The following is a 22583-nucleotide window of genomic DNA, read 5'->3' as shown; positions in this document are numbered from 1 at the left end:
TAGTTAATATCTCGTGTATAATGACCCCACGGCAGATGTGTCAGGATAAACTGTATCCTTCGGCAGATGTGTAACTGCGTTTCTCTCCTTTCCTGGTATTAATTATTTTCTCGACGCAACTATCTTTTCAGTGAATGAGCAGAGAGCGAACTCAGAATACCATACAAACGTCTCTGCTTATTAGACTAGCACTCACAATGACCACGCCGGAAACGAAGACTGGAATCAAAGTCATTGTCGTCGGTGCAGGCTTTGGGGGACTCACAACTGCAATCGAGTGCCATCGGCAAGGCCACGACGTTGCGATTTATGAATCGTTCCCCGAGCTTAAGCAATTGGGCGATATCATCTCTTTCGGTGCGAATGCCGGTCGAATCTTCCAGCGATGGTCCAATGGAGATATTGTCACCAAGTTGAAACCTCTTTGCATCGACCTTCAGGATTACGGCTTCAGAATCCACAAGTGGGACACCGGTGAAGTCGTTCTTACTCAGAAAAGACCGCCTACAGACCCCGATGCACCAGTCCTCAATGGCCACAGAGGAGAGCTTCACGAAGTCATCTTCAATTATGCGAAGGATGAGCTGGCGATTCCAATTCATCTGAATCAGTTAGTCACTGATTATTTTGAGAATGAGGATGGCGCAGGGATTCAGCTTCGAAATGGTACCAAGGTTGGTGAAATCCCAATGTCTCTGAAAGCTAATGTTGTAAAATGGTGGATTCGTGCTAACAATTTCCAAGGCTACGGCTGACGTCGTTGTTGCTGCGGATGGAGTCCGATCCAAAGCAAGGGAACTTGTTCTTGGCCACAAGGATAGGCCAAAAAGCAGCGGATATGCGATCTGGCGGGCATGGTGGGTTTCAAGATGTATTATCACGGCTTGAAACTGTCTCTAACCTCGAGTGGCCGTAGGTTTGCCGCCGATGCCTTGCTGGCAGATCCTCGGACCAGACAATTCTGTGAGAATGGCGACACTTTCAATGGCTGGATAGGACCAGACGCCCATTTCTTATTTTCTACTCTCAAGGGAGGTCAAGACTGCTCCTGGGTATTGACTCATAAGGACGATTACGACATCGATGAATCATGGTCTTTTCCTGGCAAAATCCAGGATGTTTTCCAAGCACTGAAAGGCTGGGATCCTATCTGCCACGCAATTGTCGAGAAAACTCCGTCACTGGTGGATTGGAAACTCATGTATCGCGATGCACTTCCTAATTGGGTCAGCGAAGGCGGAAGAATTGCCCTGCTGGGAGATGCTGTTCATCCATTCTTACCAACAAGCACCCAAGGAGCAACTCAAGCTATGGAAGACGGCGTAACAATGGCAGTGTGCCTGAGACGCGCGGGAAAGAAAAACATACGTACCGCACTCAGTGCATACAAGGAAATACGGTAAGCAGACTAAGCCCTTCCTTTGTTGTTACAGATTATCTACGTAGGATCCTGATGCTCGATGATACAGATACGACCGCGTCAGGGCTGTGCAAAAGACTGGAATCTCCACTCGTGAGAGGTGGCACAAAATGGACTGGGAGAAAGTGAAGAAGGATCCCACAACGATTGCTTTGCCAAGAGAAGATTGGATCCTCGAGTTTGATGCCGAAAAATACGCGGAAGAGACGTATGAGCGCGTTGTCGCCCCATCCTATTAGGCAAACAATGAATCAGATATCGCAAATTTCTACATAGGGATTTCAATATTGGTGATGTGATCAAACGATGATTGTGAAACTCTCCCTTGCCAAGATCACCACAAGCGTGCTTAATTACTTTCTGCACAATTCAGGACTCGAGTGGATTCAGGTTCGGTTTCAGTCCTCCTCTGCCGTCCTCCAAAGTTGTCACAGTACTATTCTGACAAATTGCGCTCACGAAAAATGGTAGAAGCCCTGCCGTTGGCCCGGGTTGGCGGGAACGAGGGTGCTACTTAGAGAGCCCGCGGTCAGGCGGGCGAATGTCCAGTCGCTCAGATGACCGAAAAAGTTTGATGACTAACTGAAGTGCCCAAAAACATTGAGAATATGCAGGGGCTTCTACTGGAATCCGCCCTTGATCCTGCTAAAGGATCCAACCCACAGTGCTTGCATGAAAGGATTTAATATGGAGGGTTTAGTAAGGTGAAAAGTAGCAAGAAACGCGAGATTTCGGTTCCGTCGTCCGTCTAGGCTTTGATGTGGGTTACCCAATGTGGATGGGCAGGATCCTCGCGTAGACTCCCATGCGTCCAACACAACTCTTCCAACATAGATCCAGAGGCTTCAGCCAGCTCGGCTGCATCTGTGCGGAAACAAGGTTTAGACCCCGGCAAGGCAAGGGTAGCCGCCTGCAAAGAACCGATTATTGAAAGCTGTGTAAGATGACAAGGGAATTTTCTGCTCGCAAATCTTCTTCGGAACCGTGCTTTTCGCGGTCCCACCCCCGGCGCTAGCATATCGTGTTGGACTACCCATGTAAAGAGAAATGGGGCGTTGCGTGATCTCGTCCTCTCAGCGGCGCGGTCTGGATGTTCCGGAGGTGGTTACCCCATGTTCTTTGCTGCACAGATTTCAACCTGTGCTTATCCACGCCACTGTGATCGAGGAAAAGACGAGGGGACCGCTAGGCAATACGCCATGCCTAAGGTGAACAGTGGAACGACGGAGCGCCGCCCCCTTACATCCCTAGCAACTGTGATGTGTGTGGAAGAATAACATCTCATTTTGGGTTGCTTTCTTGTTGCAGTGTTTGACGCTTCGTGTGCGGAATTGAGAAGTCACCGTCATCCCGCATGAAGAATTGATTACCTTAGTAACTCTTGGGGTTCTTCAAGAGTTGCTGAAGACCCATAACAAATCTCCATGCCCATCTGTTACAGCCCGCCGTCCGCCCGCCTTCTGCTTGTGTCCCAAATGTTTGCTTCTTCATGTGTTCAAGGTTGTTCCCGAAGTATGCAAGATTGTTTGCTTGTCAACTCAAAAAGCGAAGCCAGTATCCATTTCACTGCTCCTCGAGTCACTCAACATGGCAGGGGTAGCAAAAGAAGCCGTTGTGGTGAGTTAACCTTACACTTGCCAGTGAATAGCAGGCAAACGCCTATGTTCTCGGCCGATCTAACTAAGACACACAACATCCAGCCCATCGAGGCCGTTCTTCTGGGATTGGCCATCGTCCTCGTCCTTGCACGTCTATGGCTTCGTCTGGTGCGGCAGCATCAGAAGCTGACCATTAGCGACTGGATTCTTGTTGTTTCATTGCTCGATGCTATCGCCTTGTTCACAACCGATACCATGACACACAACCTCGGCGGAATGGACGAATACGACCCAAACGCACCTGAGGCTCCCGTCGAAGAACAGATCCGATTGATGAAAGTCTCCTTTGCCGGTAACTACTTTTACGATACCGGCATCTACTTCCCAAAGATTGCGTTACTGGCCTTCTACTTTAAGCTGATTCCGCCAACGATGCCACTCCTTCGAAAGGCGCTCTACGGCGTGAGCGCCCTAACGGTGACGTTCGCCGTGACGACTTGTTTTCTAGATACCTTCTGGTGTGGTCCAAATGTGTCTGTCAATTGGGACATAGAGGGAAGCTGCAACACTTTTGACTCGAAAGAAGTTTTTCGCATCGATTGGGCCCTGAATTTCGTGTCGGATGTATTGAGTACGCCAGGCTTTTATAGCTGCCGAATCAGTTTACCGGGCTGACCAGACAGTAGTTTTTACCATTCCATTTCCACTCTTGCTAGGTCTTCAACTCAGCAGAAGATACATCATTGGACTGGTCGCTATATTTTCCACGGGCATCATTACGATAGGGGCGAGTGTTGGAAGATTTGCAACCGTGGAAGCCATCCACGCATGGACGAACGTCTGTGAGTTCTCGTTTAATCAAAACGAAACCGAGATGATACTAAACGGACTATAGATGTGCTTTCCATGACGGAAGTCGCTGCTGCAATTATTGTCGTGTCCCTGCCCGCTTTAAAGTCGCTTCTTCATCGCCGTGGGCTGGCCACTTCAAAGTACGGGACAGGTCAGACAGGATCGGCCGGACGGGCATATGACAAACACCCGACAAATTTCAGTCGCGGTCACATCAAGCTGTCCTCGGGAAGGGAGTCATATGTGGCGACAGCGAGAGCGGTTTCCGAGGAGGAGTCGGGCAGCGAGGTGGAGCTGAATAATCTCGAGCGATCGGGTGTGATCTACAAATCCGCTCGAGTGAGCGTGACATACCAACGGCGGGAGGACGTTGACAAGGGTTCAAGTCGACCGGCATTCGGTTAGCAAAAACTGGGCAGAAGCGAGGAGGAAGGGAGCCTTTCTCGAGAACCAACCGGCGGGTCCGGGTTTGACGGAGAACGACCGAGGGGCCAATCATTTCTGGCGTGATTCAACCATAATTCTGCGCATGTGCGGCGCAGACGCACGAAGAGATTGTGATACCACTCAGAAGAACCCGGGGATATGAACCGAAAGAGAGCACGCCGGCGGAGACGGGAGAGGCAGAAATAAGAAAAAATAAAGGGTTCTGGCCTGTTTCACGCATCAGTATCTGCAGAATCTGCCACCTCGCTTGACTTTCCCTGTCCATGTTGCTCCCAACGGTCAAATGAATCCACACAAAGTGTTGCAATGTCTATGGCTGGCATCTTGGCGATCCCACCTTTGCAGCACTTTGGTTCATATCCGGACCAATAGACAATCGATCCCCTACCTGTGAATGTCACGAAAACCACCCCGGCTTCCAAATCCCAGCATACGCGGACTTTTCGTACCCGTCGGCCTCTCTATTAAATCGGACAATTCACTCTAACTCTTGTAGTCTCTCAGCACACAATCAACTTCTCCCGAGTCATTACAGTCACCCGTGCCGTGCTGTTTCCTGAAGCCATCCGACGACATGGCGTACTTCATAGACGGAAAGGATTGCATGGTTAGTCCCCCAACTTTTATGCTGTTAATGCTCCGACCTCATCACGGCTTATCTAACGCTCCAGTCTCTTTCAGATATCCGAATGGATACTACTGGCAACCTCATATGTGTTCGTCGCTCTGCGCGTTTACACCCGCCTCTTTCGCTTGCGAGAGAGGCTGACTTGGTCTGATATTCTTCTCGTCCTCTCTGCTATCAACGCTCTCGCCCTCATCATATGTGATACCTTGACCTTCCGACTCGGCGTCATGGACAATTGGGAACCTTCCGTCACTCTCTCAAAGGTATACTCCAAGCCATCACTCCCATCTTTTCATCACTAACTTCTGTCTCGAAGATCTCCTTCGCCTCGAACTATTTCTACGATGTCGGAATGGGATTTCCAAAGATGAGCATGCTGGCATTCTACTGGGCCTACTTCCCCTCAACGACCAGCCCGGCAATGCGCAAGGCACTTTGGGGTATCACTGCTTTTGTCTGCCTTTCGTACACGGCTATACTCTGGGACGACACCTTCTTCTGTGGTAAGAAGGTTTCGGTGCAGTGGTCACAGGAAGATGGCGCGTGCAGTGTCTTTTACGCGCCAGAGCCCTTCATCGTCAACTTCACCCTCAACCTTGCCTGCTACCTCTGCGGTATGAACATTCCTTCAACGCTCGTTGATGGTTCCTTTGAAGGATGGACACTAACTACTGAATCGATAGTATATGTCCTTCCCTTGACCCTGTTGATTCAAGGTGTTCTTGAGCGATCCACCGGCCTGACTCTCACTTTTGTGCTCGGTACCTTGACCATCTTGACTACCATCGTTCGCTTTATTTGCCTTAAAGTTGGTACTGGTCAGGAGAACTTGGTTTGTAAGTATTATACGTCCATGTCCCCTAGTCGTAATTATCGTCTTACAAAACTCTACAGACCCTCTGAGCATTCTCGAAATGACGCTCGCCATTACCGTGGTTGCCCTTCCCGGATTGAAGCCTCTGCTCAACCGTCAATCTGCGAAGTCGTCGGTCGAAGCAGTTCAGGTCGATCACGAAAGCAAGAACTTCTCATCATGAGTGCCTGGTGCATTGATGATTTCTTACACTCCTTGACGGAATGTCCTTGGGGGGTGTCTCCAAGCTACGTGATCTGTACATAATCTTGGGGAAGGAAAGCTTTGATCTCTTTCACATGTAGTTTTAATCAATGCCTGATTGTCTCTATAAAAAGACATCCTCACGCGGACCCTAGGATCTTGCAATCATTACATAAGCCCAACTGGCATCTCGCTCATGCCTGTCACTTACTTTGATTGCCTTTCAAGTGTTTCAAGAACGTCGGTTCACTAACAGAAACTTGTCCTACCTTCCAACCGGCTCAATTTGACAAAAGCAAGTATTAATAAGGTATCCTTCATCATCCCGAGGCATAGAACAGGGGCAAATCTTGAATAGAGTCCGGACCTTTCCAGCAGGAAAGCCAAATTGGCAATGATTCAAATCAACATAATGAACGGAGGCCTAGACTCGATCCAAGCACCGCAAGCTGCCGCAAGCTGCTTTTTCAATTCGAGGCTCTGGTATTTTTGGGCGTCGTGCGAAGCGTGGCAGGGCCCAGAGTCTTGGCAGCAGGGTAGACAACGATCTTCTCAATTCCCCGTTGACCGACCCCGGGAAGACCTCAAAACGGCGGTGATCTTGCCCGGCTCTTGTGCACGGCAACATGTCTTGACGCGTTTCTAAACAAGCTTTCTCCATTTTCCACATGTAATGTTATCTTTTTTAAATCAAACTATTGACGAACAGGTTTCCAGATTGGATGCATGCCGCAGTGATTGTGCTGAGAAATTTAGTACAGATGTCTATATTCCACCAATAAACACCACCAAGCGTTGCCAGCCTTGACACGACAAGATCATGGACGCCAATCAGTGGACCTGATAGCCGCCAGATAGAGCGGGCTGTGGAGGACTTGCGGAATCCCCTCAAAGGCCAAGACCTCCCTCATTCGGCTTTTTGTCTTGCTGTAAGAGTATGTTTGTAAAGGAGATGGCTATTTACCTCTCTATCATCCTACTAGGTATCTGCATATCGAGTATCATTGAAAAGGAAAGTCTTGTTTGAGCGTGCAGTAGAAAAAGTATCAACAAAATCTTCAGCAGCAACTTCTTTGGAAACGTCTTCACTCTTTTAGCAAACATACTGAACTTTACATACCGTTCAACTTGCACACTGAAGCATATAGACGATTAAAAACACTGAGCCAATTGAAGTTGCGGCCGGCAAGTCATGTAAAGGAAAGATGTTCCGCTTCGACAGCGGACCTAGTGCTTACATGGCTCAGACGGAAAGGGGGGTAGAAAATATCGTCTCCCTCCTCCGCAGGGGTGCCACTCTAAAGAACGCCATCATTGGGAAAGACCAGATGGAGGGTATCTACTGCATTAGTAGTGGCTGCACCATTGAAAACGTGTGGTTTTAGAACATCTGCGAGGATACCATCTCGATATAAGCCATCTCCTCTTATGACCATGTGGAAGAACACTGTGAAGGCCATCTTTGCTGATCTTTGCCTAAGCAAGGAGGATGAGGCCGGCATGGAGACTCGTGTCATGGGCGGCGGTGCCTTCAACGCTGCGGACAATGTTGTCCAGCATAACGTCTGCGGAAGTGTCAGCGTAAGAGAACGGAATTCTTGACGAGCAGAAATTGCAGTCGATTTCATTTACTTACAATGATAATAGATCCCAAACGTCTACGCCTCTGAATATGGAAAGGTCTACAAATCTTGCGGCACGGTAAGTTTCTTGAATGACCTCCCACACACACTGAACAAATTTGACTCATAATTCGGTAGTTCGGTGCTTGCAAACGTGCCATCACGATTGAGGGAGACTATTCTTACGGCGACGGTGAGGTTACTGGCATTAATGAGGGGACCGGCGACGAGGCGACTCTTGTCAACCTCTGCACTGACGCCAAGACCCCATGCCAACTATACAAAGGTCCTGGTAAGAAGTCTGGCTCATGCTAGAACTCATGTCCAACCATGTTCAATCGATTTCGTTCAGTTCGCGGTTGCTTTGTTTCGTCGGGACAATGCCAGGCATCCATCGCCCTTCGAGTTTGGGCAACCAAAGCGAAATTCGTGTATATACTTCACAGGAGCATACTCGTTGGGTTCTGCAAGCTTGCCTTGCTGGCTTGTACAATTATTATGAGTCGTGACATTCGCTGCTCTTCAATCATGTCGGTTTTCTTCGAAAAGACTAGTAAACTATGGTCTTTCTTTGGTCCAGTTTCCCATTTTTTGCTCCACAACTATCGTGATACCAGCGTGGCAAACGATAAATTGTCGCAGTCAGACCAAGAAAGACAATGTACGTCGGAATCACACACCATTTATTGATCATTAAGAATCAGATAAAAGTGTAGCTCATTAAACTACAGGCATCATCGACTGCATCAAGCCCTGTGCGTATGTAAGACGCAGGATTCGAAGAGTATTCAACGATACCCGGGCGTCCCAGAAGTCAATTTGTAGCGCCGTCAACTCTAAACCACATATAGTATGTATCTAAACGGGCGTCATTCGTATGAAGTACACTTCGACTTCTTTCTAGATTTGCGTCGATGAGGTATCATGGTGTGAGCACTTTACGGCCTAGTCACGGTGTACTTGGTAGGTGGAATGAACCTTGGATTTGATGAAGCATGCAGATCATCGCGAATCGGGAGAGCGTCACAATACACACAAGTCAAGATCGGTGTAGTAATCATATGATTAAAGGTTCTTTTGATGGCATTACAAAATAAACCGTGTAGTCATTACCTTCCTCCAAGTACGCCGAAATGCAAAAGCCCTAGGTATCATGTTCTATTCCCGGAGTTTATGAGAAGAAGACTCCCATAGTAAGCACCAAACTCCACGCAATGCAGTTATAAACGCCCGTTCCCGAACCCAACCCCGCCGCGCCGGAGTCATCCTTCCCCTTGCCCGGAGACGAATTGCTCGAGCCACCCCCCGACGACGACCCGGGCGTGGACGTGGTCGCCGTACCAACCCCCTGCGACGTGGTAGCGAGCCCACCGCACGCCGTGCTGTCGGGCTCCCCGCTGCCGACCTTGGCGCCGATGTTGGCGACGACGGCCTCGGTGTCGCGGACGGGGATGCTGGCTTTGCCGTCGCTGCCCACTTTGACCGTGATGTCGTCGCTCGACACCTGGCTCAGCTTCCCGTCGTCACCCTGCTCGAAGCTGAGGCCGTTCCACGTCGTTCCGCTCGTCGCGTCGGCGCCGTCGCCGGTCAGGTAGGCCAGGTGGAGCGTCTCGCCGGCCAGCGAGGAGGGCAGGGTCACGTCAACCGTGATGCTGCCCTTGTTGGCGTCAGAGACGTTGGCGACCTTGCCGTTGAGCACGACGAGGGAGGCGAGCGAGTCGCCCTGGTAGACGGACCAGGCCTTGATGTAGTCGTTGTAGCCCGAGGGGTAGTCCGTGATCTCGGCCTGCGCGACGCGGGCGGTGCACGAGCGGCCAATGGTCTGGGCGAAGGCGGCCATGCCGTAGTAGAGCGGCCGGACGAAGCGGTCGCGTCCGAACATGGCTGTTGGTTGCCAGGCGCTGGCGTTGCTGTCATATGTCATGTGGAACTGGACGGACGAGATGTTGATCGTTGTGGCGTAGAGGAGGAAGTTGAGGGTCCAGAGAGCGGCGGCAAAGGTGTTGCTGAGGCCTTCGACCCCCAGCGGTCCGACGACGGACATTTCGCGGAGCGCAAAGGGGTGCGTGGTCCTCTCGGCTTGAGTGATTTGAGCCTCAATCGCCGAGTCGAATTGGGCCTTTGTCGTCTCGAAGCGCAGCATATAGTCGAGGGTCAAGGGGTACGGGAAAGATCCGACAAAGTAGAAGTAGTTGTGCTGATTCCAAGTCGTGATGAAGCCAACGTCGGAGCTGTTGGCCTTGTCGTCGATTCCATACTCGACTAAATCCTTGATCTCGAATCCCGTGCCAGCTACCCAAGCAGTCGAGGCAGATGCCTCAAAGAAGTCACTGTGCAGCCCGCGGGGTTCTAGGACCTGTTCCCACACGGCGTTGGCGCGCTCCCGCCACTCCTTGGTGTATTCGGTGCCGGACCAAGAGCTCTTTTGCCGGAAGCCGTTGTCGCCGTAGAGGTCTGGCTCGTTTCCGATTTCAAAGGACATGAGATTGAGGTTGGTGCACCTGTCGATAATCTGGGAAACCATTGTCGTGAGCCTCTCGAGATAGTCGGACTCTGCATATCCCAGGTTCAGACCCCAGGTGACGGGCGTACCCTTGGGCAGGCGGTTTGCGATCTCCATAAAGCGGGGGCCAACGATGAAGTTGTCTGCAGGGACGTTCCCCGGCGCGGTAGGGCGGGGGTTCGGCTTGATAAGCCATTCGTCTTGTGTGTCGTTGTAGATGAGGTAGTCTTGCGTGTTTCCTCCCAATCGCATGTGCGGTGGACGACCGGTGAAATTGGCTAGGTTGCTGATGAGGTTGAGGGACAGGTCGTTTGGTGTCTCGTCGCCCATGAAGTAGAACAGGTGGTCGAGCTCGATACCGAAGCCGGCGAATGACGGGTCGATGGTACCGGAGACATTATTGGGGACTGATGCGGAGAGCGTCAATGATAGGACGTTGTCAGCGGCGAGGGCGGCAGAGATGAAGCCGCAGCCGACGAGAATACGACTCTGTAACGGCGCCATGTTCGAATGACAACCGGAGGACCGGAGGGGGGGGAGGAGTGGCCTGGATTAGGTTGTGTGTGATTCGGTTGTTAGAAAGGCCCTACAACATCATGAGAATTCCAACAAGAAAGCGGGACGGCCAAAAGACTTTAAAGACGTTTGGACACAAGACCGAGACTGGCGGTCTTTCCAACGTCGGTCTACGGTCTACCCCATCCATTTCATCATTGTGGTGGATCAAAGCCGGAGCTTTTGCGCCCTCGTGCGGCGTTGTGTCAGTTCCAACCCTTGCTGGGACCAAGAGGCGACGAGGCGCTTGCTCCAGTCTGACGCGTACTACCAGCTTGGGGGTGCTTGGGAGCTGTGGGAGCTTTGGTGAAAAACAGAAAAAAAGAGACTGAACCTCTAAAGAATGGGCAACTAAAGTCGCACACAACCCAGTTTTCTCGAACCGCAGTAGCAGATCTGTTTGGGACGGTTCACCGAGGCCATTGGAGTGCCAGAGCAGCCTAGACCAGGCGCCACAAGAAATGCCATGCCTCTTTAGGCGCGACGATGCCGTTGTACCGTGATTGCGACAGCCGGTTGGTGGGTTAATGACATCAGTGATGGATTACACCCCTTGTCACACCCTGTCCGGTTCCGTGGGCCAAGCGTTGGCAGGTTTGGCAGAACTGTGGCACTGGGCCGATGTGTTGCATCCCCCCCGCAAGTCTCAAGAAACGTGCGTTGGGTTCATGTATTCGTACGGAGTACCGTGGGTACAGAGCAACAAGGGGGGTAATGTGAGAGGCGAGTGATGTCAAACAGACGTTGTTGGTTGCGCAGAGTCTGCGGAACAGTCAAGAGTCAAGGAACCTGGGAGATGAAAAGATGATACAAGGATGACAGCAGTTGTTTCGCTTTCCCTCCAGCCGGTTGTGGTTAGGAAAGGTGACAACGCCGCACCGCAAGCCACCCGTGCCACCCCCATTCACCACACAGATCCAGCCATCCATCCCGACATTGCTCGGAGAGCCTGGATGGGATTCAGGATAGCGCGATGCAGTAAAGAGTCCACGGTGAATTTGAACAACCCATTGTTGCATGCTATCCATCCCGCTGCCGCGTTCATCGACTCAATCTCTGACTTCTCCCGTTTCCTGCAGGAACAATGGAACGGGCAATGTCGATTCCTGTCGATCGTCCTTATTCTCCAAAACGAAATTAGAAACGTTTTGCTCCACCCACGCGTTGAGGCGGTACACTTCTTTGACGGAGCTTTTCATGGAGCCAAATAATGGAACTGAATAGCGATTTTCAGGAGAGCCAGAAGCGGAGAGCAGACAACATGAACATGAACCCAGCAGCTCCTGAAGAATGCAAATCCGTTCGCAAAGCACCGCTGGAAGGAGGACCAAAGACCACGTCGAATTGGCTGACGTCAATCAGGATGCAGGGAATCCGGTCTGTCGTGGTCACATGGCAGTCCCAGTCTTACTATGTATTAGACGCCAAGGTGAATCTCCATCTCCCTTGCCGGGCGCATCGCTGTTGTCAATATGACGAACCAACAGTCCAGTCACAACCGCAAGTAAGCTGGCCGCGTAAAGAGGCCCGGGCGCATATCTGTCTGCCAGCGAGGATACCTTAGTTACACACCTGCCTTGGATTGATTGATTTTCTCTAACCAAGTGACTAAGGACAGGCCGCAAGAACATTGTAGAACATTGTGCTTCAAAGCACATCAAAGAACGCCAATGCTGAATGGGATTGCTGACCTGTGAATCCCCATTCCCATCGCGTCGGTCGATTGCGCTGCGGGATTTTGCTGTTGGCCGAAACGTGCGTGGCTAGGCCCAAAATGATATCCCAGCCATCTTTCTGGGGGGCCGGAAAGGCGACTAGGGAACACCAGACGGCATGAGCTACGGACCTGATGCCCATATCCGCTCGTCGCTCTCTCTTTCCACTGCCCGAGATGTGATCCTCCACATCCTACCCCAGTAGTAGACTTGTCTGAGCAGTGATTTCAGACTTGAGCGTCTGAATCTCCCGCTCCTCCATCCCACATGTTCAGTTCCGCGGTCCACTGGCCGGCCACCCATGTCTTGGCACCCAGGCTTGGTCCTTGCAGATTAGGTTCTGGGAACCCCGTGCGCACTCCTCGGAACTGTCATCTTGACGTTTAAATTTTTTTTTTTCCGCTTGGCCGCGACAAGCCACATCTGGCAAAGAGCGGCCGGATCGTCGGAAGTGCCGGTAGCGCGGTCCATCCGGCAAGACAACGCATCACGGCATCGGGTCCGCACCCGAGCGTGGCCTGTGCTAGAATGTCCAGATTCCAGTCAGCATAGAACTCAAATCTGACGAGTTGGGTTGGGTGGGATGAACTGTCTGGTTCCTTACTGGTCGGTTCCAAACACAACAGCTGACTGCTCTGTAAGGATACGAAGGTCTCACCATGTGGTGTTACCCAGAGTGTGTCGATCCGGTCACACCAAGAGCCGCCTGTCAGACAACAGGGAAATGGCAGATTTTCAACTCTCACAATATCGTCTGATGAGGGTCAAACAACTCAAGTACACACTAACATCCTTGAGTTGGCGTGCAGTCATTTGAATATTCGGGGCCAAGCCACTCATGAGTTGAGCTACAAAGGCAGATTTGCCTTGCTACGCGACTTACTTTCACACAATTGTCCGACACTGCCAGAAAAGCTTTTTGTGCAGAATTTGACATGTATTGCATTACTTGGTGCCTATGTGCTGGTCTATCTTCCCATGTACTATGAGTGCAGCTCCTGCATCCTCAGATAGCGCCTCATGATCGCTTAGCAGTACACACAAGCTCCGGTTGGGCAGTAGCCGTGGCTACAGCTGAAGCTGCAAAGCCCCTTGTAGCTGTCATCCAAACCAGTAGCCGGGCATCCATCACGGCCGTCTCCACCAGGGCTAGTCCTCTGCTCGCCATACGTAGAGCACTCACAAACACCGTCGGGGCAGTATCCGTAGGAGCACGCAAAGTCGCAGAGTCCGGTGTAGTTGTCAGACAGGCCGGTCTTGACCTTGCCAGAGACACAGAACGATCCCGTCGAGGTAGGCGCGGGAAGGCCGGAGGTAGGGGTCGCCGTGGGCGGAGTCGTTCCGGAGGGGACGCACTTCTGCTTGATGTAGGCGGCGGCGTCGTTGGTGTAGAGCTGGAAGTAGTTGGTGTGGGCGTCCTCGCCCATCGTCCGGCTCCCATCGCCGTAGGCGCAGACGGTGTCTTCGCCGTTGCACCAGGAGCGCAGGACGCCGGCGAAGTTGTTGAGGTTGCTCAGGGAGGAGCCCGACCGGACCATCTCGCCGCTCAAGCCGGAGCCGGCCTCGACGTTATAGCTTTGGTCGGCGACGTGAGTTGGGTCGCCAAAGAGGAGAGCGGCGCAGACTAGTACAAATTCATGTCAGTTTTCCGTCTACTGCTTACTTTTGCCCGTCATTATTCAGATAGAAGGGAAAAAAGACTGACCCTGGTTTCCAGGAGCGGCGTTGGCGACCACTCCGGAATCAGCGAGGATGTCTGCAACAATGTTGGCACCTTCGCTGTAGCCACTCAGAACGATCTTGGAGTTGGGGCATCTCTGGCTGTATGCCTTGAACTGAGCGACTCCAGAGACACGGCCCTGCTCAACCGCGGCAGGGTACCCCGACGGGTTGGTCGCGTCGAACTGGATGTCTTCGTAGTCACAGCTGGAGAGGCCATTGCAGGTGGCTTCCACAAGGGACTGCTGTCTGCCTGGGTAGCCCTCGTTCCATCCGCGGCCGAGGAAGATATGCAGGTCGGTGCAGGATCCGGAGCCGGTCGACTGGCGCTTTCCCGGGGCGACTCCCGGGGCGGCGGAGGCCAGCAGGGCAAAGTTGAAGAGGGCGGCGGCTTTGGGGGACAGCATCGTGAAGCTGGTTGATTATTATTATTAGGACTATTAACTAGAATTGCTGAGGGTAATTGTGTGAGGAAAACGAGTGACGAGGTCGACGAGGGAGCCGTGGTAGACAGAGGAGCTATGCGCCAAGGGGGGATCCGGGGAAAGCGGAGTTTTTTAACTCAATCTTTTGCGGGTGACCGTAAACTGGGGAATATCGCATCAGGTCATTGTTGCATCGAGAAATGCATCCTTCTCCTTATTGCTGCTTCGCCGAGTCAGCCGACAACAAATTATTGTGGGCTTCGTCGGACTTGATCCTCGTATATAGGCAGAGTTTTGCGAGCTGCTATCATTACAGGGTTGTATTGTGGAGCGTGCGCACGCTTGTTGCTGGGCAATACGAGGATGACCGTCAGCATGGCGGTGGAGGTCGCAAGATGAGGCTTATGCAGAGAGGGGCGCGGCATAATGAAAGGCTGGTGGTTGGGAGTTGACCCCGGGTTGCTGAGTCTTTATGTTGTCATCGGTCGATGATCAATCTCTAAGCCGTGTCTCTCAGACTATTAGTCAACATTATGCAATTGAAAAAGCTTGGACAGACGGATATCCCTAGTCCACTAAACCAAAATAGAGTTGATTGGAACTTTCCACCTTGTAGTCGACATATCTGTGCCAAACACGCAGTGCGGAAAATGAAACGGATAGCGAGGCATGGAATACATCTACCGAGATGACTGGCCAGCTTAGAGGCAACTATTGTACATTTATGTAGGTAGGTAACGATAAGAGTCCGAACAGTATCCTTGACCGATGCACAACATCAAGGTGCGGGACGAGCGGTGAGCCCACAGTTAGGGAAACGGCTAGCAGGGATGTCGTACGCCCGACTCCGCAGGCGCGAATCCAGGCTGCTTCGCTTCCTGGATGGAATCTAGATAGATCATCATATACCCTGGCACGCCTGGTGGAGGCTTCAAGTCTAGGGTTAGGTTCCACGCGAGCGATTGTAAACATTGACGGTAACTGACGTTGAACTTTGAATATTTTCAAAACCTTGCGCATTCAAATACTGCGTTTCGGCATTGATAGACTAATAAAGGTATACCAAGATGCGCAAAGTTTCTCAACGAGAGCTTGTAGTTACTGACACTAGAACCGCTTCGTTCCGCCTTCCGCGCTACTGTAACAAGAGGAATTGACTGCCAGCGACTGTTGCGGCTTGCATTGGTCTATGAAATCAACCGTCCGATCCTTTCAATGCTTATCAAACGACATCGTCTCCCCGGGGTCGATGCCTATGCTGTTTATAGCGTGTTCGTGGTAGTTGTGACGGCAGGGTATCCCTATCTGATGCTCCGTGATACGCAGTCTGCTGGGCAGCGTAGTAAGCACCGCTTCGTCCATTGGGCGAGTTCTTCTCTGTCGCTTCTTCCCTAATCACTCCCCAGCCACCAGATCTCGTGAACACGTCGTTTCGATATTCCGTTCCATCTTCCGGAGAGTAAACGAACTGATCGCGCCTCTGGAGAGGAATGTGGTTGAACCGCCAGTCCCAGATAGCAGCGTAGCATCCACGAAATGAGCCAAAGGCCACAGCAATTCCGATGGCACTTCCAGCCACAATGTCATACCAATTGTGAGCTTGGTTTATCGTCAGGGAACAGGCGATAAGCAGAGCGCCGAGAAGTGGTGCAAAAGTCAACGCAATCTTCCAAAGCGCCGGGCGATAGTCTGCCCACACCTTGAGTTTAGCGTTCAGATACAGAAATAAATAGACGTAGCCGGCGAACGCGGCCGTGGAGTGGCCTGAGGGAAAGGACGTCATTGCATTCTTCAATTTGTCGCGGTCCGGCTGCGTGCAAATGTCGACCGAGTACATGATTTGCTGGAAGCCGACGGCGTTGAGTCCGGTCGAGTTGTTGGTGACTGCGCGCGTGATGTCGGGCATGCAGACGGCCAGAAAGTAAGGGCGAAAGCCGCCGATTAACTGTTTTATGATGACTTGAATCAGTGTGGCGAGCGAGATGGAAAAGATGAGGCCGATGATGCCGTTGTTCACGTCCCATATGTTCCTCACGCGGAACTGGGCGAGGAGGATGACCGCGATAGGAATGAGGGCGGAGAGTAATGCGGACAGCCAGGTGTCGATGATCCAGCCGCGATCAGGGTAAGCCCACTGAGGATAGACAATATCCCCGGTACCGTTAAACGTGATGGGAAAGTTTCGCGTCGCGGCCAGAGGGGCATTGTAGATCTGCAACAGCACATTGGTCTTAGTTGTGGCGTTGTTTCGTTCGAGTTATGACTTACGCCTAGAGCAGCGCCACCCATCGCTGACATGACAAATATGTCAAACCATGTGATTCGTAGCCATGCTAGAAAGAATTCCCATGATGCCTGGACCGAACGGAGAGTGTGACGGGTGAAGTCGGGCAAGGCATCATCGTCACCATGTATGCGCTGCTTACGACTGCGTTGACGCATGCTATGAGATCAATATCTGTCTTTGACTTGTCAAGAGAAGCTTGAAATTAGTCGTTCATAGGTGTTGCCTAAAAAAGACTTGGGCAACTGACTTGGACAAGGGTTTACCCAAAAGGCAAGATTCGTCAATGACGGGCAAATTCTCTCGTGGACCAAGTATGAGGTGGGCCAGGGAAGTAAGAGCTTGTTGGCAGAGGTACTCTAGATTTATTGATGGGGATATGAGGCACAAGCGTTGAAAACATTGCCAACCGTCCAATGTTTTGACTTCTTCTTGTCACAACTGACCTCGGCGCACGGTAGGCGCGTTGTCTTTTCTGATACTCCAATGGGTCAATCCGACTTTTTCTTTTTTCGTTTCGGCGTTCTCGATCCAATGGGCTCAGTCAGCCGCAGCACGCTTGAGTGGACAAGAAGATGAGATGGAGAGCTGGGCAGTAAACCTTGGACATTGGCTTCCACGAGTCAGCGTACCTGCTTTCGCATTCAAGCCTCCGCTTCAGTCTTCGATTGAACAAGCCCCAACACAATTTTTTGCTGTCTTGTAGCAAGCCTGCAACAAGGTGTCAGAGAGAAGACTAACTTACGCGTACGCGGTCCAAGGGCAAAGGGGGGATGAACGTGATGCGACTGAAGAAGAACAAAATGCAGGCTTTGAGGCACCAAATGAGAGTAATGTAAAAGTTCCAACCTGCCAGCAGACTTTTGGACCCAAATTCGAAGTTGGATATCTCCTCCAACATCAACGTCGCGCCGATATCGGTCGTGTCCTCAATGCTGGTTCCATTGTGGCCTGTCAAGATGTGTAAGAATGGGAACTTTATCAGTGTCGACTTTGCAAGTGCTCTCATCGTCCATGAGGAGGTTCCAGCTCAAAGAGGTGGAAGTCAACCGCGGAACGTTGACTCTAGAACATCAAATGCATTGGTAGGTATACAGTCCAGATCACCAAACACAAGTTAGTAAAATAATCATCGCTTTGCCAATTGAAGCCGACAATTTTCCACAGAGAATATGTACGGAGAAGAATGACCAAGAAACCAAGCTAATACTCTTTTCAGGCTTCGATTTGAAAGAGGGTTGCCATTTTGCTGTACACTAGCTGCGAGAGGGGCAGGCCCGAACAAGTAAGCGATAAATATTTCACTCAGGAAGAAGTCAATTCATGAACGGAATCACCTCGATCTGTCTCATCCGAGAATTCCCGTGAATCATGTTTAGTAGTGCAAGCCGCGTCTCCTGGATTGATTACTTGTCTCCAGTTACATACGCCATAATTCCTTCCTCTGGCGACGTGGAATTTTGCCTATAAAAGTACATGTATAAATGGCACTCCTTATTTCGACAAGACCAACTGGATGCGAGAAGAGTGATTCGCAATTTGCAAGAGCTCGCGATTCTCGGACAAGCTCCGCCCCGCGAATCCCAACGCAAGTTGTGCGCTAGCCCAAAGCTGAATTGACTCGAGAGTCCTAGGATGAACGGGTCATTCCTGGGCGACTATTCGGTTTGAATTCCAAGTCTGAGTGTACCGAAGATGCGCGAGGTGACTGTATCGTAGGTCTGCTAGCGACTGCTTCATTCTTGGTCCTTCAGAGTCGTGTTGAGACCCCGGCTTCCGACTAACCCTGATATTCGTCTCTCATTAATTTTGAGGCCCAAGACTTGTTCGGCATCAAGTCCGACTGTTGCATGGAATTTCCCGCAATGGAGCAGCTCAAAAAGGCTCAAAGTTTTCTAAAAGTGTCCCCTTTCCTCTCTTATCCTGATCTGGTAGCGTACTGGCCGGCGCCTGCTTCGGTCCTGTGACATTCGACCTCGTCCACATGCCCATGCATGAATCCCATGACAGCGTGGTCTTCGGAACTGCGAGGTCGAACCGGAATTTGATGGAATGGAATTCCTCTAGGTCGGAAACAAATGATCTTACGAGGAGAACGTTGCCAAGTACACCCCCAAGAAAGAGGGGTAGGTTCGCAGGCCGGTCAACCTCCTCATGCGGGTAACGCCTTAGAAAGCTACCCCGATGAACCTCTGCGCCTACTCCTATCTCTCATAAGGTGGGACAAGCCGCCAGAAATGGAAGCCTGGACAGCGCATCTCCCGTCCGACCCCATTTCCCGATGTCCACAGTCCTGTCCCACCGCAAATTTCCCACGGGGCCCCCGGGGTTTGGCAGCGGGTGGACCTGAGCTCCAACTACGGCCAACGCTTGTTATGCTCCCCGGAACTCAAAAGCCACGACTTCCTTTTCCGTCAAATCCCGTCAGCCAACCCCTGTCACAACAGACTGTCATTGGGGATATTATTTCGCCCCCGACACTTTGACGTATTCTAGACTATAGATGATTGCATTTGACCCAGCATCGGCTCATTCAATAACAAAGAGTCAACTTAATTTCTGACTGAAGCTACCCAGGCTGTGCCGGGGGACATTCGGGAGGATACGCCAAGGTGCTGTGCCGCACCCTTACTGGGTTGTTCCTGTGGAGATTCTTTGATTTGATGAACCGCCGCCTCAATGCCGAGCAAGATTGTCGGTTCCGCAGGGTCCACATTCTTCCAAACCACAGCTCTCGTGGACCCCAAGCGCTTCAGGATGCTGCCTCCAACCTCCTGTCTACTGCCTGCATATCTACTCTACCTGATCCTCATTGGCCGTCTGCAAGAGGATGATCTTCATTCGACATTCATCCGTGCCCAACATAGTACCGCTTAACTGGCACGGCTCGCCCAACAGCCTAATCAAATTCCCTCCTCGAAACGGTTTGATCGCCATTATAAGAATTCTCTCAATTCAGAAGGGCAGGTGTAGTATATAAATTCCCACAGTAAAGATCCGCGCACAATCATTCACTGGCCTATGTTTCTCAGATGTTGAGCTAGAAGTCCACCCTCAACAGCCCCGCGTTGGGCCTGTGGGGACCCCGGACTTCGAGCCAACTGGTGTGGAAGCATGGACTCTAACCCGAACCCTGCATATAAGGGTGCAAGTCAACCGACCATTGCTCACCTACCTGACCTGAACAGGTTAGTTAGCCTTATGTTCGATTCAAGTCGAGACTACTTTTCTTGAAGATGCACCCAAAGTTAGTCGGCACAGTCGTGTCAGAAGCAATGGTCGGTTGGCTTGGAGTCTCCACTTTTGGAAGATCATGTTTATCTTTTCCGCTTTCGAGAGACTCAGCAGCGACGCTGGTTTCCCCAAGTTGTGCACTAAGTGAGTCCGGTGCCTTCTGCGTTCCCCCGCATGATGACTTTGACGTGGGCGTATGAGGTTCACAGTGGCAAAGGAAGCACTTCGGAAATAATATCGGAATTGTCAGGCAGCGTCCGCATACAAGAGCAACAGCCCGAGCTGCATGGGTTATCTTGTGACCTCAACAGTCGTCCACTTCTCTTATTTTATCAAACGCTGTCCCTTAAACACCCCAAAGGTTGTGTGCAGCCATCATCAACATGGGATCTATACCTCAAGACATTGTGTACGACTTTATAGTCTGCGGGTACGTTCCTTGGTGCAAAGCCTGTTTAATATTTACAGTTGGCGGCTAACATCAAGTCCTCAAGCGGTGGTACATCTGGCTGCGTCGTCGCTAGCCGTCTTGCCGAGATTCCTGGTGTAAATGTTCTAGTCATTGAGGCTGGTGAACACAATGAGCATCTTGAAAACGTTCACATGACAGGAGGGTAATCAGCAAATTTCCAGCCATCGAGTCTACTATCAACTAATCATCATTTCTCCTGCATAGATGTTTCCAATTAATGGACAAGGAGACCGACTGGAATGTCATCAGTGAGAAGAAACCAGCCGTCAACAACCGGCAGGTGAAACTGAGCCGTGGAAAATTCCTCGGCGGTTGTTCTGGCTGCAACGGCACATTATGCATTCGTGGTGCCAAACAGGACTACGACGACTGGGGAGTCGAGGGCTGGAGTGGTGATGAGGTTTTCAAATACATTCGCAAGGTAAGAACTTTAGTATTTGCTCACATACGTAGTATCTCCGATCCTACGTCAAATGTCCCAGTCTCCAAACCTTTGGCTACCTTATTTACTGATCTCTCTGAGGAAAAATCTAGGCGGAGAACTTTCACGGGAAACCTTGGTTCAAAGCCTCCGCCGACCATGGCACCAACGGCCACCTTAATATTGAACCACACGATCTGGCACCCATATCGAACCTCATCATGGATTCCATGGTATCCAAAGGACTACCTCTAGACCACGACATGTTCTCCCACGGAAACAACCCTCACGGATGTGGACATGCACCCAGAACAGTCTACAAGGGCTTGAGAACCACTGCTGCAGATTACGTCACCAAGGAAAACAAGAAGGACAATCTTCACCTTCTCGTCGAGACCCATGTCGAAAGGGTCATCATTGAGAACGTGGACGGTGAGCTCAGGGCAACAGGTGTCAAGGCCGTCAAGGCCGACGGCTCCGTTTTTGATATCAGGGCCCGCAAGGAGGTCATTGTCAGCGGCGGTGCGTACTGCAGCCCCAACATCCTCAACCGGTCTGGTATCGGGGCCAAGGCCGAGCTGGAGAGTTTTGGTATTCCAACGTTGGTAGACTTGCCTGGCGTCGGCAAGAACCTCATGGACCACCTTGTAAGTACCCCGAGACCTGTACCCTCAAGGCAAATTGATAACAAATGTGTTGCCTCAAGATTGTCTTCATGTTCTACGAAACCGAAAAGGCCGGCCTGACCAACGACCACCACGTCTACCACGGCGATAACCTCGCAAAGACCTACGCCCTGTGGAAGGAGCATAAAGCCGGCTTCCTTTCCTCATTCCCCTTTGGAGCATTCGCCTACGCCCGTCTGGACGAGCGCCTCGCCGACTCGGACCTCTGGAACAACGCCCCCCGGCAGCCCGGCCGTGATCCCATGGGTCTCACGCCCAAGCAGCCAAACATTGAATTCTTCACCACGGAGTGCTACGGCGGGCCGAAGCAGTACGACCAGTTCCCCACCGACGGGAAGTACGCCTTTAGCATGATTGCGGAGCTCTTCGGGCCCCGGTCCCGCGGCACGGTGATGCTGCGCAACACCGACGCCAAGGCGGTCCCCGTGGTGGACACGAATTTCCTGTCTGATCCCTTGGACGTGGAGGTGCTGGCGGAGGCGTGCCGCTTCGGGAATGAGATCATCATGCAAGGTGAAGGGACAAAGGATATTGTCAAGGGGTCGTGGCCGAGCGATTTGGTGCACCATAAGCATACCACGCGCGAGGAATGGATACCGTATGTCCGGGACAACGCAACGACTTGTAAGTCTCTCTCGATACGACTCACGCATAGTTTGCTGACCATTTGTCCGTTTTCTAGGCTATCATGCGGCGGGAACCTGTGCTATGGGCAACGCGTCTGATCCCAACGTAGTTGTCGACCGGACACTCTCCGTGAAGGGTGTCAAAGGTCTTCGGGTTGCCGACTGCAGTATCATGCCTATTCTTCATGGCGGTCATACGCAGATGCCTGCATATGGAATCGGAGAAAAAGCGGCTGATCTTATCAAAGCGGCATGGAAGGTTTGAGACATTGCTGAGAAGAGCATGAGACGGCAAGCAATATGTAGAGTATGGTCCTTT

General features: G+C 51.5%; 7 protein-coding genes across 7 annotated transcripts; 4 read left to right on the top strand and 3 right to left on the bottom strand.

Annotated features, from left to right (window-relative positions):
* Nucleotides 1-134: 134 nt before the first annotated feature.
* Nucleotides 135-1659, top strand: CORC01_09622 (uncharacterized protein; the record flags this gene model as incomplete). Its single annotated transcript, XM_022621251.1, has 4 exons — nucleotides 135-674; nucleotides 745-857; nucleotides 917-1399; nucleotides 1470-1659. 4 exons carry the CDS (start codon nucleotides 135-137, stop codon nucleotides 1657-1659), a joined length of 1326 nt encoding a protein of 441 aa, XP_022472260.1.
* Nucleotides 1660-3007: 1348 nt separating this feature from the next.
* Nucleotides 3008-5982, top strand: CORC01_09621 (archaeal flagellin N-terminal-like domain-containing protein; the record flags this gene model as incomplete). The annotated part of the gene is made up of 9 exons (XM_022621250.1): nucleotides 3008-3037; nucleotides 3121-3649; nucleotides 3705-3860; nucleotides 3914-4209; nucleotides 4814-4924; nucleotides 4999-5208; nucleotides 5262-5559; nucleotides 5629-5781; nucleotides 5840-5982. The coding sequence occupies 9 exons, from the start codon at nucleotides 3008-3010 to the stop codon at nucleotides 5980-5982; spliced, it is 1926 nt and encodes a 641-aa protein (XP_022472259.1).
* A 1454-nt stretch (nucleotides 5983-7436) lies between these two features.
* On the top strand, nucleotides 7437-7939 carry CORC01_09620 (polysaccharide lyase family 3; the record flags this gene model as incomplete). The annotated part of the gene is made up of 3 exons (XM_022621249.1): nucleotides 7437-7583; nucleotides 7650-7703; nucleotides 7763-7939. 3 exons carry the CDS (start codon nucleotides 7437-7439, stop codon nucleotides 7937-7939), a joined length of 378 nt encoding a protein of 125 aa, XP_022472258.1.
* Nucleotides 7940-8795: 856 nt separating this feature from the next.
* CORC01_09619 (glycoside hydrolase family 79 protein) lies at nucleotides 8796-10631 on the bottom strand (the record flags this gene model as incomplete). The annotated part of the gene is made up of 1 exon (XM_022621248.1): nucleotides 8796-10631. One exon carries the CDS (start codon nucleotides 10629-10631, stop codon nucleotides 8796-8798), a length of 1836 nt encoding a protein of 611 aa, XP_022472257.1.
* Nucleotides 10632-13425: 2794 nt separating this feature from the next.
* CORC01_09618 (cutinase) lies at nucleotides 13426-14523 on the bottom strand (the record flags this gene model as incomplete). The annotated part of the gene is made up of 2 exons (XM_022621247.1): nucleotides 13426-14021; nucleotides 14103-14523. 2 exons carry the CDS (start codon nucleotides 14521-14523, stop codon nucleotides 13426-13428), a joined length of 1017 nt encoding a protein of 338 aa, XP_022472256.1.
* A 1240-nt stretch (nucleotides 14524-15763) lies between these two features.
* On the bottom strand, nucleotides 15764-16983 carry CORC01_09617 (PAP2 superfamily protein; the record flags this gene model as incomplete). The annotated part of the gene is made up of 2 exons (XM_022621246.1): nucleotides 15764-16753; nucleotides 16810-16983. 2 exons carry the CDS (start codon nucleotides 16981-16983, stop codon nucleotides 15764-15766), a joined length of 1164 nt encoding a protein of 387 aa, XP_022472255.1.
* Nucleotides 16984-20442: 3459 nt separating this feature from the next.
* On the top strand, nucleotides 20443-22529 carry CORC01_09616 (GMC oxidoreductase; the record flags this gene model as incomplete). Its single annotated transcript, XM_022621245.1, has 6 exons — nucleotides 20443-20489; nucleotides 20554-20673; nucleotides 20736-20952; nucleotides 21066-21599; nucleotides 21659-22262; nucleotides 22321-22529. The coding sequence occupies 6 exons, from the start codon at nucleotides 20443-20445 to the stop codon at nucleotides 22527-22529; spliced, it is 1731 nt and encodes a 576-aa protein (XP_022472254.1).
* Between the last annotated feature and the right edge of the window lie 54 nt (nucleotides 22530-22583).

Source organism: Colletotrichum orchidophilum (assembly GCF_001831195.1).
Source record: "Colletotrichum orchidophilum strain IMI 309357 chromosome Unknown Scaffold_88.1, whole genome shotgun sequence".
Lineage (NCBI taxonomy): Eukaryota > Fungi > Ascomycota > Sordariomycetes > Glomerellales > Glomerellaceae > Colletotrichum > Colletotrichum orchidophilum.
Note: the sequence above shows the minus strand (reverse complement) of the source record. Positions and strands in the feature narration are given on the sequence as shown.